The 21,465-nt window shown below is 33.8% G+C and overlaps 1 protein-coding gene across 2 annotated transcripts in view; it reads right to left on the bottom strand.

Annotated features, from left to right (window-relative positions):
* LOC150080878 (neuropilin and tolloid-like protein 2) overlaps nt 1-21,465 on the bottom strand; it is a 168,787-nt gene that overhangs the window by 122,094 nt on the left and 25,228 nt on the right. For both annotated transcript variants that reach the window (XM_090381190.1, XM_090381189.1), the window contains exon 2: nt 12,539-12,762. In XM_090381190.1, coding sequence (XP_090237316.1) covers nt 12,539-12,762 — 224 coding nt within the window. The remainder of the gene's footprint in view (nt 1-12,538; nt 12,763-21,465) is intronic.

Raw genomic sequence — 21,465 nt, 5'->3', positions numbered from 1 at the left:
TTTACCATATGTATAAAACATGGTCAAGTTTGCCAAGAATGTTGTCTTACTACTGATCATACATCCATCAATCTTGACATTCATCTCACACATCTGCATTTTAATTATGATTGGCAAAGCAATCTTGATTAATTTTACAGGGGTTGGCAGTATTCTGGCTCTTACTTCAAGACCAATGCTATCCAAAACATTTATTTGCTTTGAAAATAAATCATTAATGATGTTAGTTTTTATAAACTCCGGGTCCCCTTTATTAAATCTTTAATAATTACATCCTTATCATATGCACTGCATCGAAAATAAACAACTGCAAGTTTGCTCTTTTTAAGGTTAACTGAACAATTACAGCAAACTTTCTCAAGTGTTCATTCCAGTTGTATTTGTTAAGCTTCCCTGTGATCCTATTTTAAGCAGAATTTTAAAAATTTGTTTTAACAAAGTTTCACATTTTAAAACTGAAAAATTGTTTATTTTTTCAGATAAAAAGAATTAATGAAATTCAGAAGAGAGTTATAGTTTCAGGTTTCCTTTGAGTTATCAAAATGTAAACTTAAGATTGTGAATTTCTTATAGTAAATGTGCTTCTAAGTTGAAACGTTGTTCACAGAGAAAATTTGCAGTACAGAACTAAACAAAGCAACAAGGAATAGCTGTGTGATGCAATCAATGATATGTGATGATATAGGAGTGATGTTAGACTGTCACCTATGCCTGCATATTTTGGTTTCTTGGCTTTTACATAAGGAAGTACTGCATACACTTATCACTTTCTTTACACAGTGCAGTACACAGCAGGCCACCGTTATAACGCGGTTTGCTTTATGCTGATTTGCTATAATGCTGTTCTTATATTATAACCTGTATCTGACTATAACGCTGTCACAGATCACTATAACGTGCTTTTACGGATAGCATCTTTGGCATATCGTTTCATTTGATGGAGTCGATACCTTGAAAATGAATACCAAAACAGCATTAAAACGTTTCACACGCTCAGTGAAATTTCTCGCACGTTAATTTAATTGCAGTACAGTGACTTGTTACGTAGTTCCGAGTTCAACATTTTAATAAATGATCAAGTATATTGCTTGTAATATTTGGGTTATATGCATTTATCCAAAGTCTAGTCATCACTCAGTACAGTATTAGACATTGTGCGTAACGGACAGTTTACTCGAACATTGGGCGCCACTGTAGCCAGGTGAGCAGGAGCAGCAGTGCATAGCACACGCTTCTTGATTAGACCGGGATTCGAGCCCTTGATCCCACCAAATTCGGAGGATGCGGAAAGGTCAGGGAATGACCACCGCATACAAATAAATTTTCTGTTCATACTCCGGGACGACCAAATGGTCAGAGGAGTTCACAAGATAGACAGAATACAAGAAACAGCACCATATTCAGCAGTCACGGGCTTGAACCCCGATCACTCAAGGCATGTGTGATCACATGCCTTGACTTCTGAAATACTTCTGACCACTAGGCTACAGCTCCCCGGAGCAATATGGCCTTAGTTGCTAATTCTCCTAAAAACCAAATAACAACAACTCGAATATTGTATTGTAATTAATGCAACCAACACAGTTACATTTTCAAAGAGTTAATAATGGCCGATAAGAATGAAAAAGCAACAACGTCTGGGCACAGTATGAAGACAATAAATGTAAGAAAAATACTGAATTTGAAAATTAAATTAGACGTTTTGAAGCCAATCGATTCGGGTCAACGACAAGCGGATGTGTGCCATAATTTAGAACTTGCAAGTTTAACTGTAAGAACAATTATAAAAAAATAAAGAATTAATTTTAGCAGCAGGAAAGATAGCTGTTCCACTGCAAGCAACTAGGGCTAGGCTGGCTATTAGGATTGAAATGGAAAGACTAACTAATTTTATTGAAAATAATATCCAATGCAGAAATCAGTTAAGTTAAATATTATAAAAAAAAAAAAGAGAGAGAGAGAGAGAGAAAGAGATTAGCCACTCTGAAGGAAACTCACCTAAAAAAAAAAAAAATGTGGAACCATTTAAACCTGGTAAGGGCTGGTTGAATAGATTTAAAATCCAGGGAGAAGCCGCAAGTGCAGATCAAGGAGCCGAAACTTTCAAAAAAGAACTTGTTAAAATTATTGAAGAGGGGTATTATGTGTTATACTTCTCAACAAATTTTTAACATAGATGAAGCAGGACTTTTGTGGAAATGAATGCCTAAAAGAAGTTTCATATTGAAAGAAGACAAAAACATGCCAGGTAAAGAAGAAAAAAAAACATGCCAGATTTCAAAGCGGCAAAGGATCGGTTGGCTTTATTGTTGGGTGGTAACGTTGCGAGAGATTTAAAATTAATACCCCTTTTAGTTTATTTGGAAGAGGGCCAAAGTTCAACCCAAAATAGACACATTTTTCATGATTAAATTCATCAATTAAAATCAATTTAGATCAATTAAATTCATGATTTTAATTGGAATTTTAAGTTTAATTTTGATACGTAAGTAGTTACCACATAATTATATGCATATGTAATGCAGAATATTTTATATGTACAAATATTTGAATATTAAATATTTTGACCGATATTTGTACATCTTTTCACTACCGTTTATTATTGATTAGGAAATATCCTGTGGCACCAACCGTAATTCACAAATACATATGTTACCTTATGGGAATGCGGCGTTCGCTTAGCGCGGATTCACTTAGCACTCTGTTTTTCCAGAACATATTATCAGTGTTAAGCGGGGGTTACCTGTAATTACAATGCAAACTTTTAAAAGAGCAGAAATAACTGAATTAAAAAGTAAACAGTGGCAGATTTTACTGTAATACCCCATTATGCAAGAAGTAAAAGATGACTGCAAAAAAGGATGTCAACTTATATAGAAAATATGTTTAATTATAGGTTTTCAAGGAGGGGGAAAAAAATAAAAAAAATAGAAGTGAACTTATATGCTGTAAAGGTAACTTGCATTGTGTGTATGAGGTGTGGCAATAAAGTTTCCAGACTGGTGCTGTTGTGGTCATGTTTGATGAGTTTGAAAATAAACAAAACTGGTATGATATAGTTCAAACTTCCTCCAGCAGATGGTCGTGCAGAAATAGTCCAGTAGGCTTACGGGTTACAAAAACCAGTTTCATTAGTAGCATTAACATTACTAACGAAGCTGGTGTGCCACTTGCAACCTGTGTAACAATTTTGCAATGGAGCAAAAAACAAATATCAAATTTTAAATAACCTTTAATATTTAAAGAACCTTTAAACTGCAAAAATCTGCAACAGAAATACACTTCATTTTTTTCGAAATCCTTAAAACTAATAAAGATGTTGCATAGCGTGTCAGTCTCCCAAAGTAAAGCATAGGGAAAAATATTTTTTCCTCAACAACTCACTTAATTTCATTATTTCTTTACATAAACTGGCCGGTTTACGTACCTAACGGTATTTTACTGGTAAGCACTTCATTTTTGTCAAAATCCATAAAATTAATAAAGATGTTGCATAACTGTTTATGGTGATGAAACACCAAGTCATACCAGTGTGTTTGAATGGCATAAGCAGCTAAAAGACAGATGTGAGGATGTTTGCGATGACCCAAGAAGTGGGCATCTGTCAACCTCTCAAAATGAGAACAGAGTTGCAAAAGTTTGGAAAATTGTGGCAAGAGAGTGTCATTTGACCCTCACAGAATGAGTGTCAATTATGAGAACACTTCATCCAGCCTTGTCAAGACAATCCTCATTTTCTCAACTATATTGTCACTGGACAAGAGTGCTGAAGGACCAGAGCATGCAGTGGACTTCAAAATAATCAACAAGGCCCAAAAAGTTTCATTTACCAAAATCCAGGATCAAGACAATGCTGATTATGTTTTTCAACAAACAGGATGTGATTCACAAGGTATTTGTACCAAAAGGGAAAGTCATTGCTATGTTCTATATATGATGCTTCAAAGACCGTTTGAAGTGCATTTCCCAGAGAGAAAGGCAGCTGGTCTTTGTTACACAATCATAACCCTGCCAATTCTGCACTTGTTATGAAAACATTTCTGACATAACATGGCATTGTATAGATCAACCATCCACCTTACTCACAATCTAGCACCACCAAACTTCTTCAAGGTCAAAACTACCCTCAAAGGAGAGAGATTTCAGGATGTCGAGGACAAAGAAAAATGAAACCGGTGAACTGAACCTCATCTCTTTGGACACCTTCGCTGATTCTTTTCAGAAACTTTTAGAATGGTATAATAAGTGCATTAAATCATGTGGTGATTACTTTTGAATAAAAATAAAACCATTTTTGAGCTTCTTCACTTTGTGTTCTTTTTATTGCCAGACCTCATATAATATGACCCATATTATTAGGCTGTATTGATTGAGTATAGCATTTTGTTGAAAAAAAAAAAAAGTGGAAGCACTGTTTCAACACAGGAATTGAAATAGTTTGAGAAAATAATGCTACTCTGCATTATATTTTTCTGTCTTACTAGCTGGGGAACACACTTTAGTAAAGAACTAAAATTATTGTTTCAACACAGGTATTGCAATAGTTTGAGAAAATAATGCTACTCTGCATTATATTTTTCTATCTTACTGGCTGGAGAACACTCTGGCCCCTCTTGTGACAGCTATTTGATGATGGGACCAAATAGTTATGAAATCAGCCTTAGTTTTTAATGAATGATGGATTAAGTTTCTTAGTATGCTATTCCATTAAAATTGATATTAGTAATAGCTTTAAGTTAACTCTGTTGTCAGAAGGACAGTGTCCCAAGGCATTAAGGCAGAGAAACAAAGCAGAGTAGCATTCTTTTCTAAAACTAATATAATAAGTATAGTTTTAGAATTAAAGCACAAATCTTTGTGCTTTAATTCTAAAAGCTATTTGATGGTCCCAGCTATTTGATGATGGGACCAAATAGTTATGAAATCAGCCTTAGTTTTTAATGAATGATGGATTAAGTTTCTTAGTATGCTATTCCATTAAAATTGATATTAGTAATAGCTTTAAGTTAACTCTGTTGTCAGAAGGACAGTGTCCCAAGGCATTAAGGCAGAGAAACAAAGCAGAGTAGCATTCTTTTCTAAAACTAATATAATAAGTATAGTTTTAGAATTAAAGCACAAATCTTTGTATTTTGTAGCTTAATTTATCACAAAGAACTCTGTTAAGAGGATCATAGTATCTTGCTATTTGTAGTCAAAATTAACAACCCACTGATAATTAAAAATAGGGAGGGCTCAAAAGAGTTGACTGGTCCCATAGTTTTTGATGAAATGTTAAGATAACATAGCATATTGTAAACAAACATTGCTATATCAAACTTTGTTAATTTGTATTTCATCACAGGTAAAAACTTGAAGGTTGTTCCTTCATAAAATCAGTTTATCTTATGGAACTTTGTTTATGTGCATGATAGCCGTATGTCGAGCGTTTATAACTTGGAGAGTGACTCAGTACTTTAATCATGTCTTTTAGGCACATTCACATATGCATAAAGTACCTATTCTTCACAATTCCTGTCCATCTGTATCTAATAACTCTACTCCTAGTGAATGGATTTTCACAAAACTTTGTATTTGGCTCTTACAGAAAAACTTGTTAAGCCATTCCAAATTTCATTAATATCAGAAAAAAAGAAATCTGGAAATATTTTTCTTTCTTGGTTTAAGCAGTGTGCATATTAAATCATTTCTTTTTGAAGAATTTTTTTTTTTTTAAATCAAATTACTAAATAATGCATAATTATTATTTGTTTATTATATTAACCATCAGAAATGTGAAATGTACATTATAACTTTTTATTAAAATCAAAGAGAAAATAAGAATATTACAAAAATGTTGACTGCATATTATTATCTGAGTATGTACGGGTAACCCTCGTATAACAGTAATTTGATTCCTACAAAACCTTGTGTAAGGCAAAACCATGTTATATGGGACTAAGAACCAGTTCAAAAAGGGGGTTATGTTCCAAAAACTAACAAAAATACACCATTTTTTTTATAACTATTAGAAACTTAATTTTTATAGTAGTAGTAACTTAATATTTTAACTTTATTTTTATTTCAATTCCTACTATTAGTTCACACTCTCCCTATATATATATATCTTGTTCAAATTTTCAATCATTAATAAAATACTTTTTATTCATCCACTCAAGTTCAAATAAATTTTTTTAAACTTGTAGTGGATGACACTTGATGTTAATACAGTTTTTTCAAATATTAATTCATTAATTAAATTTAATTAATTAATTTTAGTTTTATATGGGAGAAAAAAATTTCTCTTATATAAATTTAGGAATAAAATTGAAATCAACAGGCAGTAGCTCAATCGGTAAAATGCAAGGATTTCAGTATTTTTCACATGAAGGTGAAGAATGCGAGTTCAATTCTTGCGAAAATCAATAATTTTTTGATAAATTTTTGTTATTCATCCACTCAAGTTCAAATACATTTTTTTAAACTTGTAGTGGATGACACTTGATGTTAATACAGTTTTTTCAAATATTAATTCATTAATTAAATTTAATTAATTAATTTTAGTTTTATATGGGAGAAAAAAATTTCTCTTATATAAGATATTTAGCAGGATATAAATTTAGGAATAAATACTGTCAGTGGCAAAGCGTGTAGATCGCTGGAAAAAAATTTCTTTTTCAGATTCTTTTTTCATTCTGGGTTCTAGTCTGAGTCAAGGAGGGAACAAAATGGAAAATGAAACATGTGAATAAAAATAATAGTCCAACACCATATATAGAAAGGAAAATGGAAAATTGCAAGGAAATTCACTTTCTATTTCGCCACTTAATATTGTGATTCTGTCATATGTATATACATATTTATATTAATTGTAATTATTTAATAAAAAGTAACTAAAATAAAATTTTTATTTGTTGACCTAAGTAGGAATTGACTTTAAAAAATTTTTTTTTTACATTACTTGTAATAGGAGTAACTCAATTAGTAATAACTGAACAAACATCTTACCTTACAAACTGTGATACTTATATGTCAGATAATGTATGTTCATTTAATTAAAGAACACAACACGCCCAAGTGGCAACAAACACAATACACACAAGTGAGTTACGGAATAATGAGTTTCTGAGCACTTATGTTTTTTTTATATGATTGAATATTTCGTGGAAAGGGAAATGCATTTCACCATATTAACATGAAAACCCACACAATTCCAGCTATTGGCACTATAGCGGATGGAATAAGATTGAGTTTACTACCTGTTTATAGCTGATTACACTAACAGAAAAGACCAATAAACAGGAAACTGCAAATTGTTTTTATTGTCTTATAGTAGTGACCTCCAGAAATGCACTTTAGAAAAATACCATGAAGGCGATAACAATTAGCAAATCAACAGCAGGAATTCACAAAAAGGAATGGAAACATTGAAAATTACATCTAACGTAACAGCAGGGTTTTCCCAGCACAAAAGCTCAAAAATACAGCGTTATGCGAGATTTCCCGCAATTCTCAAACCGTGTTAGAATGAAACCTTGTTATATAAGTACCGTGTTGTGTGAGGAGTGCCGCAATTAATCAATTGTGCTAGAGCAAAACCATGTTGTACAAGTACTGTGTTATACAAGGGGTGCTTGTATTGCATTTCAAATTTTATTAAGTCAGAAGAAAATTAGTATAATGTATTACAAAAAGTTGAGTGAATATCATGTTGTATGGTATGTGCAGTGAAGTGAAAATACCTACTTATTATTAGTTTATTATTAACAAAATAATTACTTACTTTTCACTTCTATTAATCAGAGAAAAAAAAAATTCAATTAAAGAAATAAAAATTGAATGTATAAAAATATCTAACTTGTTTGATTTGAATACAGATTAAGGTTAATAACAAAAATTGAAAAACTTTTAAATTTTCACAGAGCTTATTTTAATCAAGAGACCATCCAATATCATGGCATGAGTTTAAATGATATAATGCTGCTTTCCAAAGCAGCATTATATCATTTAAACTCATGCTATTCTATTTAATGACTGTTCCATACACCCAACCCTCCCACACTTTACAACTAATTTTTTTTTCAAGTGGCACCTAGATCTTAAACAAATCTGTCAACCTGGCCTAATTTACAAATTTAAAAAAGTCAAAACCTCCACAGAAATAAGCTTTAAAATTTTTGTTAACTTGAACTAATGCTATTCTTGATAACTGAATATTTTTGTAATTTGGGACCATAAAACTAGGTCAACACAATGTTTCAGTGATGGCTAAACCCAATTAGAAGTTGGCAAATACACACTTCCTGCCAACACACACACACACACACACTGATTAATCTTGTTATCGATGATTTCCTTTTTGGTAGAAATAAGAATGTAACAAAAAAAGTATCCTCTCGGTGGAAAAATCCTCTTTGCAATACACATCAAATCATGACTTGAATAGCAGCTGAATTTTTTTTCTGAATAGCTGTTGAAGTTAGATCATATAGTGGCGTGCACGCACACACAAAATAAGTTGTTGTTTTTTATAAACATTTACAACTCATAATGAACTGCTGCAACAGCATTAATTGCCATTTCTGTTAAATCCCTGACACCAAAACACTATACCAAAGAATACGGTGTCAAAAAATTAGAATTTTCAGAATAAAATATTACAATGAAGTCATACAGACATGTATCTAAGACACAGGATGAGAATGCTGTTGAAATCCATTTACTGCAGGCTAGCTAGATTTTTAATTTAAAAAAAAAAAAAAAAATTCTACTGCAGAGGATGAATAAGTTTCAGGTGATAGCTGGATTGCTGTAATTTCTGTTTTGGGTAACTGAAGCAGTTTCATTTGATGATTTCATAACTTTTTGATAGAAATATTGAAAATTAGTACAATGTGTTCAAATGATGCAAATATAATTTTCTTGATATAAACACTAGAAGAAAAAAAAAAAAAAACCAGTAAATTGAATATCACAACAGAGAAGGGATTAACACATGCTTACCTACACAGAAGCTTGAAAGACAGTAAATGCAATACAAATTTACTGAAGAAAATAAATGATCTGCAATAGATCACATACTAAGGGCATTGTAGAATGGGAATCGATGGGGAAGGGGGAATGCCCTTCTTGCTGAATACTTTAAATAAAGTGAGTGTATAAGTTTATTTTTTAATACAGTATAAAATATAGTTCTAAGTAAGACTAAATGCAACTGGGCATATTTTTAAGAGTTATAATTATCTATATAATATTGGTGTAAAAACACCATAGACAACTCTTAAAGGGAAAAAACTACGATAGTAGTGCAAAGGGCATCAATTCAACTGTATCCCATATTGTGCTCATCCTTCACAACGAGTTACCATGTTTTGCACTACCTCGAATAAGTAATGCTTCACGAATAGAGAAGACTATTATTACTTATTCTCGATGGGCACACCCCCCCCACCCAGACGGCACCATTTCAAGGCTTGTTGGCCTTTCATGGATTTGTCATGTTTGCAATACCAGGTTGCCTGCCCACCCATTGATGAAAGGCCAACAAAGCCTTGAAACGGTGCCATTTGAGTGGTGATGCCCACTGAGAATAAGTAACAATAGTCTTCTCTATTAGTGAAGCGTTACTTATTCGAGGTAGTGCAGCACATGGTAATTCATTGTGAAGGATGAGCACAATATGAGTTATAGTTGAATTGATGCCCTTTACACTACTATCATAGTTTTTTTGCTTAAGAGTTGTCTATGGTGTTTTTACACCAATATTATATAGAAAATATAGCTCTGTAGTTATAAAACTTTTCTTAAAATACAAGTTAAAATTTGAGTAGTGAAATAATGTATCCATAAGGCTAATGTATTTTTGCAGTTTTGTTTATACAGTTAATTTATTTTAAATATAGTAAAATTGATGAAAAAAAACTGAGTTATCAAAGCAAAAGCAATTTTCTCATCCCTCCAACACTTCAAATTAGAGCCTACCATACGCAAGCAAATGAACTTGGCTAGGTGCTGAGTAGGTTTTATTTTTATTTCTGATCGCCTAAACATATATGGAGGGAAGCAGACAGATACACAGATGAAAGACAAAATTTATTTTTTTGTTAGCAAATACAGTCAACACGTACAGGAAGTGAATAAGGTCCAATGCGTGATATTAGTGTCTCTGATATCTCAGGCAGCTGTTTGAAGTGCATTTCTTGCACCGGTACAAATAATGCAATTTTCAAAAGAGCAAAAAGTCATGGTAAATCTTTTCACATCATATGGAAACTTGAAGGATCGTCCAATATTCTCACATGTGGTTATTTTCAGAGATGAAAGACTTTCTACAGGGAATGTTATTTTCCAAACTGAGGTATACAGCCAGGCCTTGCATAACACGAGTTCGATTAACGCATGTTTCAGTTACCGCTATTTGAAAAAATTATACCACTTTTCACTTTACACGATGCAAATTTCCAGTTAACACGATTTTTTTTTTTATGTGATAGTTGAAAATGATTTGAATCGTGTGTTAAGCTTACCGCGCGTCGGACGGGCAATAAACAAACATTTGCCTGCTGCCCGCCTCGGTGTGTTCCATCCGCTAATAAAGTTAATGCAGACTTGCATTTAAAAATTCTAATTTTTAAATGAGCCGGATGAAAATGTTACCGTGAAGGAGATAACGGAAAAAGAACTAGATGAAATCTTTCGTATCGCAGAGAACCTCAAACAAAAGGTGTGAGGTTCTCTGCGATATTTATTTCGCCAGGACCCAGAGAAGATTGTCGGCTATCGGAAATTGATTGATGAAAAGAGAAAGTCAACACTGTTCAAATATTTCCGCAACAGTCATTTCTTCATTGTGTATTTTATGTCAGAGGTTCCCAAACTTTCTCGGTTCACAGCGCCCTTAGTGTCTCAGTAATTTTTTCACAACGCACCTAGACCAAAAGAAATACATAACAGTTCCGTTTAGTAGTTAGGTCCAAACAATTTAATAAGAAATGTTGAAACTGTGAGCTACCTCAAGCTAGTAGTTCGTGCGGTGTCTGACAGATGTCGAGTATTGCTGTGCTTCCAGAGAAAATTTAAAATATTTCGCGGCGCAGTTTGGGAACCGCTGTTTTATGCAATAAACATTTAATTCTATAATTATTTTTATTATATTTTACATTGTATACAGTTAAAAAGTTATTAAAAGGTATTTTTAAAATTCTTTATAGACATTCCAGAAGGTCCAGGACCAATTATAATTTTTCCTATTGATTATTATATTCGATTAACGCGTTTCAATTTTGCACAATGCGCTCACGGGATGAATTAATCGCGTTAATCGAGGTAATGGAGTTCAGTACAGGTCGACCATCACTAATCCGGTTCCACCGCTAATTCGGACATAATTTCCATGAACGTAATTTCAAATTTCCCGGGTCGGCGCACTGACCTGCCACTACTGTTTTGGTGTCATTGGTTGCAGCATCAGCTGTTGGCGCAAACTCGTAAACACTGGCAAGTCATTCCCACTTGTTTTTCTGCATTTATTATTATAACCTGCTCACATTTAGCCCCAGCCATGGTTCCAATGCACAAAGGAAGTGCCTCTCGTGATGTAAAACACAAACACCGTATATTGTCCATAACAGATAAAATTGAACTTATGAAAAAACTCGACAGCGGTGTCTATGAGAAGTTTAACTCTGCTTAATTGTAAATTCCAGCAATTTCTCTCAGTTCCTCTTATTTTAGTAATTTTCTTTTAGCCATTTCTTTTTAGATTTTTTTTTTTTACAACACACTTGTACAAACTTGCGGAACAACACAACACAATATGATGGATAATACAGCGCCCTAACAAACTTGTTTTCACAAAATCTCTAACAATACTGACAAACTTATTGCAATTTTTGAGAGTTTATTTTATCGTAATTACTTTTATTGCAGCGCTCGCCGCACGTGCAATAAACTAATCACAAACGACCTTCATATGTATGCCATAATAGCGTCACATGTACTTCCATGGCCAACACGGCTTCTCAAGAAATGAAGTAACCAACATATGTGGCCACGTTGGCCACATATATGCGACATAAAAAAATACTTTTTTTCTTAATATCTTAAGCGAAAAAACAACAATACTGACATTACAATATTTATCTTAGAATTACTAATCAAATTATTTGCTAAATATTTTTTGGCCCCTGGGGAATTTTTTTTTAAACTAGATTGGCAGTCAACGTGTTAAAGGTAGGAGGAGGTGGTTAGCAGTTGGGTAAACTGTATGTGCTAAAATAACCACCAATGATCCGGAAAACTCACTAATCCAGCACCCCACAGGTACCAACACTGCCGAATTTGTGATGGTGGACCTGTAGTTTAGTAGAAAGCGGCAACTGGGTATGAAGAAATAGGGAAATAATGTAAAAAAAAAAATGAGGAGATAATGATTCACATGCTTTTTGAATGCACGAAAAAGGTAATTCATTCTTTTGGTATGCATCCTATAATGGATAGGGAGAGGGGTAGAAACAAACAACAGAGAGCAATAATTACCTATATTACTATCAAATCTTACTTTATAATTTGCAAATGCATGTGCTCCATCAAAAATGTACAAGTGGTCGTTGCAATCAAGGGCAAGTCTTTCGAACCTCAACATAAATCTCTGTAGGATGGAATCAGTCTGGAAAGTAATAACACATTCTTGATTGTCTTCACCTTCCGAAGTTAGTATTGCCCCATCTATTTTTTTGTACAGAGGATGATGTCGTTCTCGAACACACAGAGTTGAGATATGATCTGCAAAGAGAAATTTTATTTATATATAAAATATAAATTCACATATAAATCTTGCTCAAATATATACTTGAAAATGGCAGATTAATGAAAATAAAGGACCCCCTGCACACAGTTAAAGTTACATTAGTAATAACAGTTGTTAGAAAGTGCAATTTGGCTATAATGTTACAATTAAGTCAGTTAAGAAAAATATCCATGTAAATTATGCCATTTTACTTTGGTTACAATATCAAATTTTCAAAATGACCAGAAATGTGTTTGCCATTGAATTTATCCCCTTTTTCACAGTTACTTTCATAACTTGCATAATGGTTTATTAAAGTAATATCTTCATTGAGTATCACTATATTTTTAATTCAATTATTTCTACTCTTTCTTTTAAAAGTTCATGTTGATATTTTTTATTACACTGAACAGTAATTGTGAAGGAAGTGTTAAGTGTAAGCTGCTCCCTTATGTAAAAAGCCATGAAACCAAAACCTATGGGCACGGCTGACAATGGGACATTGCTCTCATTGATGTTATATACACACAAGAGGCTTTCATTATATAGCTAAGCCATTCCTTGTAGTCTGTTTAGTATAGTACCACAAATTGGTTTCTCTGTAAACAGTGCTTCAATATAAAGATGCTAAGAAATTGACAATCTCTAGAATTTATTTTCCGAAAGTCAACTCTTAAGCATTTAGCATAACCTACATACATAGTTACCCTCTGCTCAAAAATGTTTTCACATTTTTGATACATTTTCACACAATTCAGAATTAAGAGAAAAATATTATTGAATCATTTGAAAAGAAATGTAGCAAAATGAAATGCATATGTAACCCCAAACATTCTGGTGTCCATGAGAATCTTTCAAAGGGGCAAAACTATCCTAGCTGAGTGGTTCAATCTCAATCATTAAAGCAAAACATTTTGCTAAATTATTTGGAAGTGAGAACTTTATGTTCCACTGGCTGTATTTAATGGGTGTAAATAATGTGTGCAATGCCAGAGTTTAATGTTATTTAGTGTAAACAGGCTATAATGGTACAATGTGCATGCATTTTATATCCATTTAATTTAACTCTTACTAATTTCAATGTAATTTTAAAAAATTAATAAAAAAAAAGTAAATTATTAAAAAAAAAAAAAAAGTTAATAACATAACTGAGTAATGTTATTACAGAGGTGTCAAGAATACCACAGTCCTCCATCAATAATGCTATAACAGAGAGAGAGAGAGAGAGAGAGTTGTTAAAAAAAAAAAAAAAAAAAAAAACTAGAATGATGATCATAAATTTAAATCAACAAAAATCTTCAATACTAATTTACTAACATATCAGAACTAGTTTATCCAAGAAGCACATGCAGGTAAGCAGTCCACTGCACTGACATTTGGTATGGCAGAAGCTCTTAGAACTACTTGCTAAGTTATGTCTACTTCATACCATTCATAACGAACTTGTACACAGTAAAAAATGTCTAATACCATCCATATTTTTGATTTTTAATGATTTTCATTAAAAAAAAAAAATAACGAACACTATGCTGCTCCTAAATTTTGCTACCAACATAAAAAAACAGTACACTAACTTAATCCACATGAAATGAAATCTAAGGAGATTCCCTTCTTCCCAATAGCACAGTAGAGTAGTTTAAATGGTTGGTAGTAATGGTGGCAAATGATACAAGCTTATACAGCTTCACCCAAAAAAAAAAAAAAGAGAAAGAAAATCATTGCATCCTTACATCTATTCAAACTATTAACTTCTACATAGGACAGAAGTTAAGTCTAATAATCACTCTCGGGATAAAATCAATTTTTCACAAGTTTACCTTGGAAGCTTCCCCTCCTCCTCGATTGGAGTTTAGTCCCGAGTGAATCAATATCTAACAGGAAATTAAATGATTTTGTGATAACTGGGAGGAAAGTGGAAGAGAAATTGTTGAAGCTTAACATAAACAAAGCAATTGGGGGGGGTGGATCTATCCATAATTCATGAGAACATCCTTAGATTCAGGAGAGGTGCAAATGTATCCCCAATTCACAAAGGGGGATCAAAGGGTGGCAAGTAATTACACACCTGTTAGTTTAGCTTCTGTTCCAGGGAAAATAATGAAGTCACTGGCTAAAGTCGTAATGTGGGATCATCTGGAAAATACTGCAGTTATACTTCAGACACAGCATAGGTTTGTTAAGGGGAAATCTTGTCTGGCCAATTTGATTGGATATTACAATGTGGTCACAGAGGAACTGTATGCAAAAAATAATTTTGATATTCATATACTTCGATTTTAGGAATGCTTTTGATACTGTTGCACATAAAAGACTGCTGTACAAATTGAAGCAGAGTGGCATAAAGGGCAAGTTACTGCTCTGGATAAAGGGATGGCTGAGTGGGAGAAGAGTAGCTATTAATGGACACTGCTCTTCATGAACTAATGTTATTGGTACAGTCCCCCATCATTCAGTTCTGAGCCCATTTTTGTTTTCTATATTTATTATTGATATTGATGAAGTTATATTAGGCTTGATGTCTAACTTTCCAGATGATACAAAGGTTGGCAGTGTAGCTAATGATAGTAATCAGGATAAGCTACTGCAACAAGACTTTTAAAAAATTAGGCAGATGGAATGAGAAATGGCAGTTTCTCATTGTTTAACACTGTCAAAGTTTAACATTGACAAATGCAAGGTACTAACACTCAAGCAGTGGGAAATGAAAGACCTGGGAATAATTGAGCAGTCAAATATGAAGTTCTCTGAGCAGTGCAGACAGGCTGCTTGGACAGGTCATAGGGTTTTGTCAATGATATACAGGAACTTTGCAAGCAGGGATAAAGAGGTGATTATCCCATTGTACAAGGCAATGGCTAGGCTGCACCTTCAGCTGCATATAGGTCTGGAGTCTTCGTTTTATGAAAGACGTAGATCTGCTGGAATGGGTGCAGAAAAGGGCAACAAGATTGATGAGAGGAACAAGAGGGTTGTCATACAAAAAATAAAAATAAATAAAAAAAAGACTCCACTTCTGAAAATTGCAGCATCTGGATTCTAGGCACCTGAAAGGTGATCTGAATGAGGTTTTTATGGCTTTGAATGGATCAAGCAAGCTCAATGTGGATGGCATTTGTCCTCTTGCTCAGACAACACAAGAGAGCACAAACTGAAATTTAGGAAGGGTGGTTGCAGGATAGATACAAGGAAGTTTGTCTTCAGCCAGCAGATGGTTGATTGTTGGAACAAACTTCCATCTGTGGTTTTGGAAGTGGGTAGTTTGAATAAACTCAAAGAACTAGACAAATAATTAGAGAGGAGGGCCAGATGATATTGGGTTTTTGTTTTTGTTTTTTTTATTTTAGCTGATGTATTATAAGCTTGCTTTCTTGCATCAGATTCTACTATTAATAATAACATGTATTCAAACTAAAAAACAATTTGGATTAGGAATTAATAAATTTAATTCCATAATAGCTATTATGAATATTTACTGCTTACAGTGAAAATTAAAAACAAAAACTAATAATGTTGAAGAAACAAAAACTAGAACAAACATCATAATGAAAGGTATTTGTAGTGTATGTACATAAAAAATATCTTAAAGAGTCAGAACTATAATACCCTAACAGGTTATTCTGGTATTTAGAATACCAAATAAAATCAAATCTACCTGTAAAACAAATAAAACAATTTTAACATCAACAAGATGAATATACAAAACAAAGCTGTAAAAATAAAATTTAAGAAAAGGAGTTTATATTAGTCATATAGATGTTCAGTTTCAAGCAGACTTAGTTGATATGCAAAAATATAAAGCATTTAACTATAATACTAACTAAATTTTGACAGTCAGAGGTTTTTTTCTAAATAAGCATGGGCTTTTCCAATTAATAAAAAAATATATAAAAAATATCAAATTTCAAAAAAAATATATAACGAAATATCAAATGCTTTACAATTACATTTACAGAATGACAGAATGAATTCCAAAATATTCAAACAAATAGAGGTACTGAATTTATAAAAAATAACAAATTATCAAAAAAGCAATTTATAAAAAACAAGTGCATTTTAAAAATATTGTATTTATTGGTTTACTTCTGAAAATATAGACTAAAGCTCAAACAACAGAACAATTTAATAGAGCTTTTAAAACTAAAATGTGGAAATACTTTATTGCTAATAATAACAGGAAGTGGACAGATAGGCTAGACAAGCTAGTTAGAAATCCATAGAGCTATTAAAATGAACCCTACAGGAGCAAATAAAGATGAAAATGAAGACAGTCTATGAAATCTGTACAGAAAGAAAGTATTAGAATCCAACCAAGTTTCATATTGGTGATAAAATTAGAATAAGTAAATATACAGGTCATTTGAAAATGGATTATTTACCTAATAATAATAATAATACTGATATTAGAAAATGATATAACAAAAAAAAAAAAAAAAACCACTTGATATATCTCCTGCCAATCCCCTCTAACAGTCTGAATAAATAAGGAAGTACTAGACAAACTACTCACTTCTACAATACCAGATAACTGTTTCAGCAAACAATTATTTAATTACTTGGCTGAAGTAAAGTTTTCAAACATCTGTCCTGAAACCAACCTTACTCAGTTTGGATTTATGCCCTTTTGTGTGAATTGTCTGAGTAAAGGCAAGGATTCCATTGGCACTGGGCTTCCTTAATCTGCTCAGAGCTTTAAACACTTCCATCAGGTCTCCTTACAGCTGTTTAGTCTCCAGATATTGCAATTTGAAAAGCAAACCTTTCCTGCTAAGAGCACCCTTTTGTTTCCCCTCACTAATCCTGTTGCTCTTCTCTACATCCACTCCAACAGATCCACATCCTTCCTCAAATGATGCTTCCAGACTTGTATGCAGTATTCAAGATGTGGCCTAGCCATTTTCTCCATATCTTGCAAAATTTCTGTACATCAATGACAAAATCCCATAAGCTGTCCTGGCAGCCTGTCTGCACTATTCAGAGAACTTTGTTTCTAACTATGTCTTGCCTTAATGGTGGCTGAGCATTCTGGTCTCTTGCCAAAGCTATTGGCTGCAACTTTTGCCCATCTCTGCTTACAGATGGTTCTGTTGTCACTTCAGCCAAGGATAAAGCTGACTTGTTAGCATCCCATATTTCTTCCAACTCATGTATTAATGATCTTGGTAAAACATCTCCCACAATTCCCAACATGCTCTATTCAATGCCTCCTGTGGTCTTCCGTCAAAAGGATGTCAAAAGGATTTTGACGAATATTGATGCTAAGAAAGCACCAGGTATTTCTCCACTTGTTCTCAAAACCTGTGCTCCTGAACTTACTCCTATTCTTTGCCGCCTTTTTTCACTTTCTTATTCCAAAGGTATTTTTCCCTCTGCTTGGAAATTTGCTCATATCCAGCCAGTTCCTAAAAAGGGTGAAAATCCCTCCCATCCAATTATCATCTCATTGCAATTACTTTACTCTTTCTAAAGTAATGGAGTAATCAATTAACCACCAACTCTGAAACTACCCGGAAACCTTCCGTCTGATCAACGATCGCCAGTACGGATTCCGTCAGTGTCGATCCATTGGTGACATTCTGGCTTATGTTACCCATTTATGGACTAATTCAATGGAAAAGTTCAGTGAAACACAAGCAGTTGCTCTTGACATCTCAAAGGCTTTTGATCGTGTTAGGCATATAGGTCTTTTAAACAAGCTTCCATCTCATGGTTTGCCAACTGTACTTATAATTGGTTATCCAGTTTTCTCTCTGATCGCTCACTGAGGGTGATGGTAGATGGCTCTCTGTCTTCTAACTTCTCCACTAATGCTGGTGTCCCCCAAGGGTCAGTTCTTTCCCTCTTGTATATTAATGACCTTCTTCCATTGACTGGAAATCCTTTTTACAATCTTTAAAAACATGTCCCTCTTCTCCACAATGTCCACACGTGGTCATTGTGGAGAAGAGGCATGTTTTTAAAGATTGTAAAAAGAAAAATGAAAATGTTATATGTATTAATTGTAAGCGAAAAAATAGGGATTTTTGCCATTCAATTAGAAGCAAGGAATTCAGTGAATATAAGAAGTATTATGAACAATATAAGACTAGATTAGATTACGGATAGGAGAGAAATAGAAATGAAAAAGCTAAAGGTACTGCAAGTGAATGAGCAAAGATCCTATAATGATGCATTGCAGTTTAGTCATCGGATGGACGAAAAATACTATGATACTATGATGGACGAAAAATACTGAAGTTCATCACAGAACTGGTAAGTGTGTACTGCCAGTTCCGTGATGAACTTCAGTCTTATTTAAACTATATTGAAAAAGTGGTAGATGTATTACAAGGAAAGAAAATTGTAATTGGTATTGATTCAAATGCAAGTTCAACAACTTGGGGAAGTCGCGAGACTGATACTATAGGAAATCAATTAGAGGAAAATGTTGATAAGTCAGAGACTTAATATTATAAATGAGCTAGGCCAGCCCTCTACCTTCAGTACTATACAAGGAGAATCTAATATAGATTTAACATTAACTACAGAAGCCTTGTGGAATAAGATATGGTGTTGGAGGGTTAGGGAGGACTGGACTACCAGCAATCATAGATGTATCAGTTTCGAGATAAGAGCTGGGAGGTTAGAATGTAATACAGGGTTTGAAAAGAGGTTTGCAGCGAGTTCTGCGAGCTGGCAGTGTTTTGAAGAAGAGATTACAAAAAGACTTAGAGATAATAGACAAGAAATAGAGCAGCCTGGCTAGAGAAAGGGCTGAGAAAATAGTTAGTATTATATATAAAAGTTGCTGCAGGTCTATGTGGAGGAGCACAAAATTAAAAAGGGTTGTTCCTTGGTGGAATGGGATATTAGCAGAAATGAGGAGAGTGAACAGGGCTAGGAGGAATTTCCAGAGGGTACGGAGAAGAGGAATAAGTGAACAAATGGAGGATTTAAGGAGGCAATACCAACAAATAAGATGGGAATACATTGGTAGAATTCAAAAAGAGAAGAGAGAAGCATGGCAAAACTATGTAAAAGGGGAAATGAATAAGAATGTATGGGGATTACCATACAAATTATTATCTGATAGAATGAAAGTTGATTAAGTTTATAGCACTATTAAATAGAAAATCAGAATACGAGGGACTGGGAGTCCTCCATGTGTGATTTGCTCTCTTCATTGTTTCCTATAGATCAAATAAGTTTAGATAGTAGAGAACAAAGACAAATCAAGAAATTAAATGATGAATATGTGGGAGAGCAGGAAACTGAAAGTTTAATTACGGAGGGAGCATTGAAGATAGTATTGGAGAAGGTTAAGACAAAGAAAGCACGAGGCAGAGATGGACTGCTACCCGAAGTGATAAAGAAGTTTAGTTTGAAATTTGGAAAGGAATTGGTAGAGTTATATAATGTGTGCTTAAATGAGAAAATCTTTCCTAGTTGTTGGTAGGAGGCATACATTAAAATATTATTAAAGAATAGAGAAAAAGAGAAGATGGATCCTAGATCATATAGACCAATGGCATTATTGCAAAGATTTTTGAAAGACTGTTGATGAATAGATTCAAGGGATATTACGAGAGTAGTGGAATGAGCAGCCCTAGGCAGTTTGGCTTTCAGATGGGCAGATCTACTGAAGATGCTGTGGTTAAAATGGTGTCATATGTACACAAGAGACTTCAGAAAATTATATCCTGGGTATATTTCTTGACTTTAAGGAGCCATCTGCGTGCATGTGGTGGCCGATCTTTCTAGCAAGAATGAGAAAAATGAAGTGTACTGGGCAGTTCTATGGAGTTTTAAAAGATTATTTTAAAGCTAGGAAAGTTTCAATTGTAACGAAATATGGGAAAGTTACTCAGGAAGTAACGAGGTGCTCCACAAGGTTCAATCATAGATCCCTAAAGTTGGAATATTGTACTGGATGAGCTATTGGTTCAGGAGTGGGTAGGATGTGAACTGGTATCATATGGTGATGATCTGTTAATAATGGTGATGAGAAAGTCTAGAAAAGAATTGGAGAAGAGAATTAAGAGGGCTATGGTACAAGTGAAGAAATGGGCTGAGGTCCATAAAATAGAGATATAAATGAAAAAAACTCACATGGTTCTGCTCAAAGGGAAGCTCAGTGAAAGAAGGCGGCCAACTGCAAAAATATTTGGTACGACGATAGCATATGCTCCCTTGGTCAAGTACCTAGGAGTTTAAGTGGATGAAAGGATGTCCTTTTTGCCTCACGTGCAGAAATTAAGAGATAAAGTGAGGATGATTTATTTAAAAATTAGGAAAGTCACAAGGGTAGAATGGGGAGTGAAAGGCAAGTCCTTAGACCTCCTCTATAAATGTATATTTCTACCGATTGTGACATTATGCATGTGGGGCTTGGGATCATAGAGTGACTAATAGCCACGTTAAAAGAAGTCTTATTTCAGCACAGAGATTTTCCCTTCTGGCGGTGATGCGGTCCTGCAGAACCGTTTCAAATGATGCTCTGCAAGTTATTGAAGGAAAGAAACCAGTGGATCTGATTATACTTAAAAGGACAATGGAATATGCGATTAAGAATAATAAGAGAACTTATGGGAATAAAATATTGTAGAGAAGAGGGTATGGATGACACGATTTGAAAGTAGAAAAGAAAAGGTTGCAGAAAGATATAGATTGTATATGGCAGGAAAGATGGAACAGTTCTGCTAAAGGGCGTGTTTACCTTTGCC

The sequence above is a fragment of the Mastigoproctus giganteus genome, chromosome 9, assembly GCF_048544385.1.
Source record: "Mastigoproctus giganteus isolate SK-2022 chromosome 9, ASM4854438v1, whole genome shotgun sequence".
Taxonomy (NCBI): domain Eukaryota; kingdom Metazoa; phylum Arthropoda; class Arachnida; order Uropygi; family Thelyphonidae; genus Mastigoproctus; species Mastigoproctus giganteus.
The sequence above is the reverse complement of the archived record's forward strand: the minus strand, read 5'-3'. Positions and strand labels throughout refer to the sequence as shown.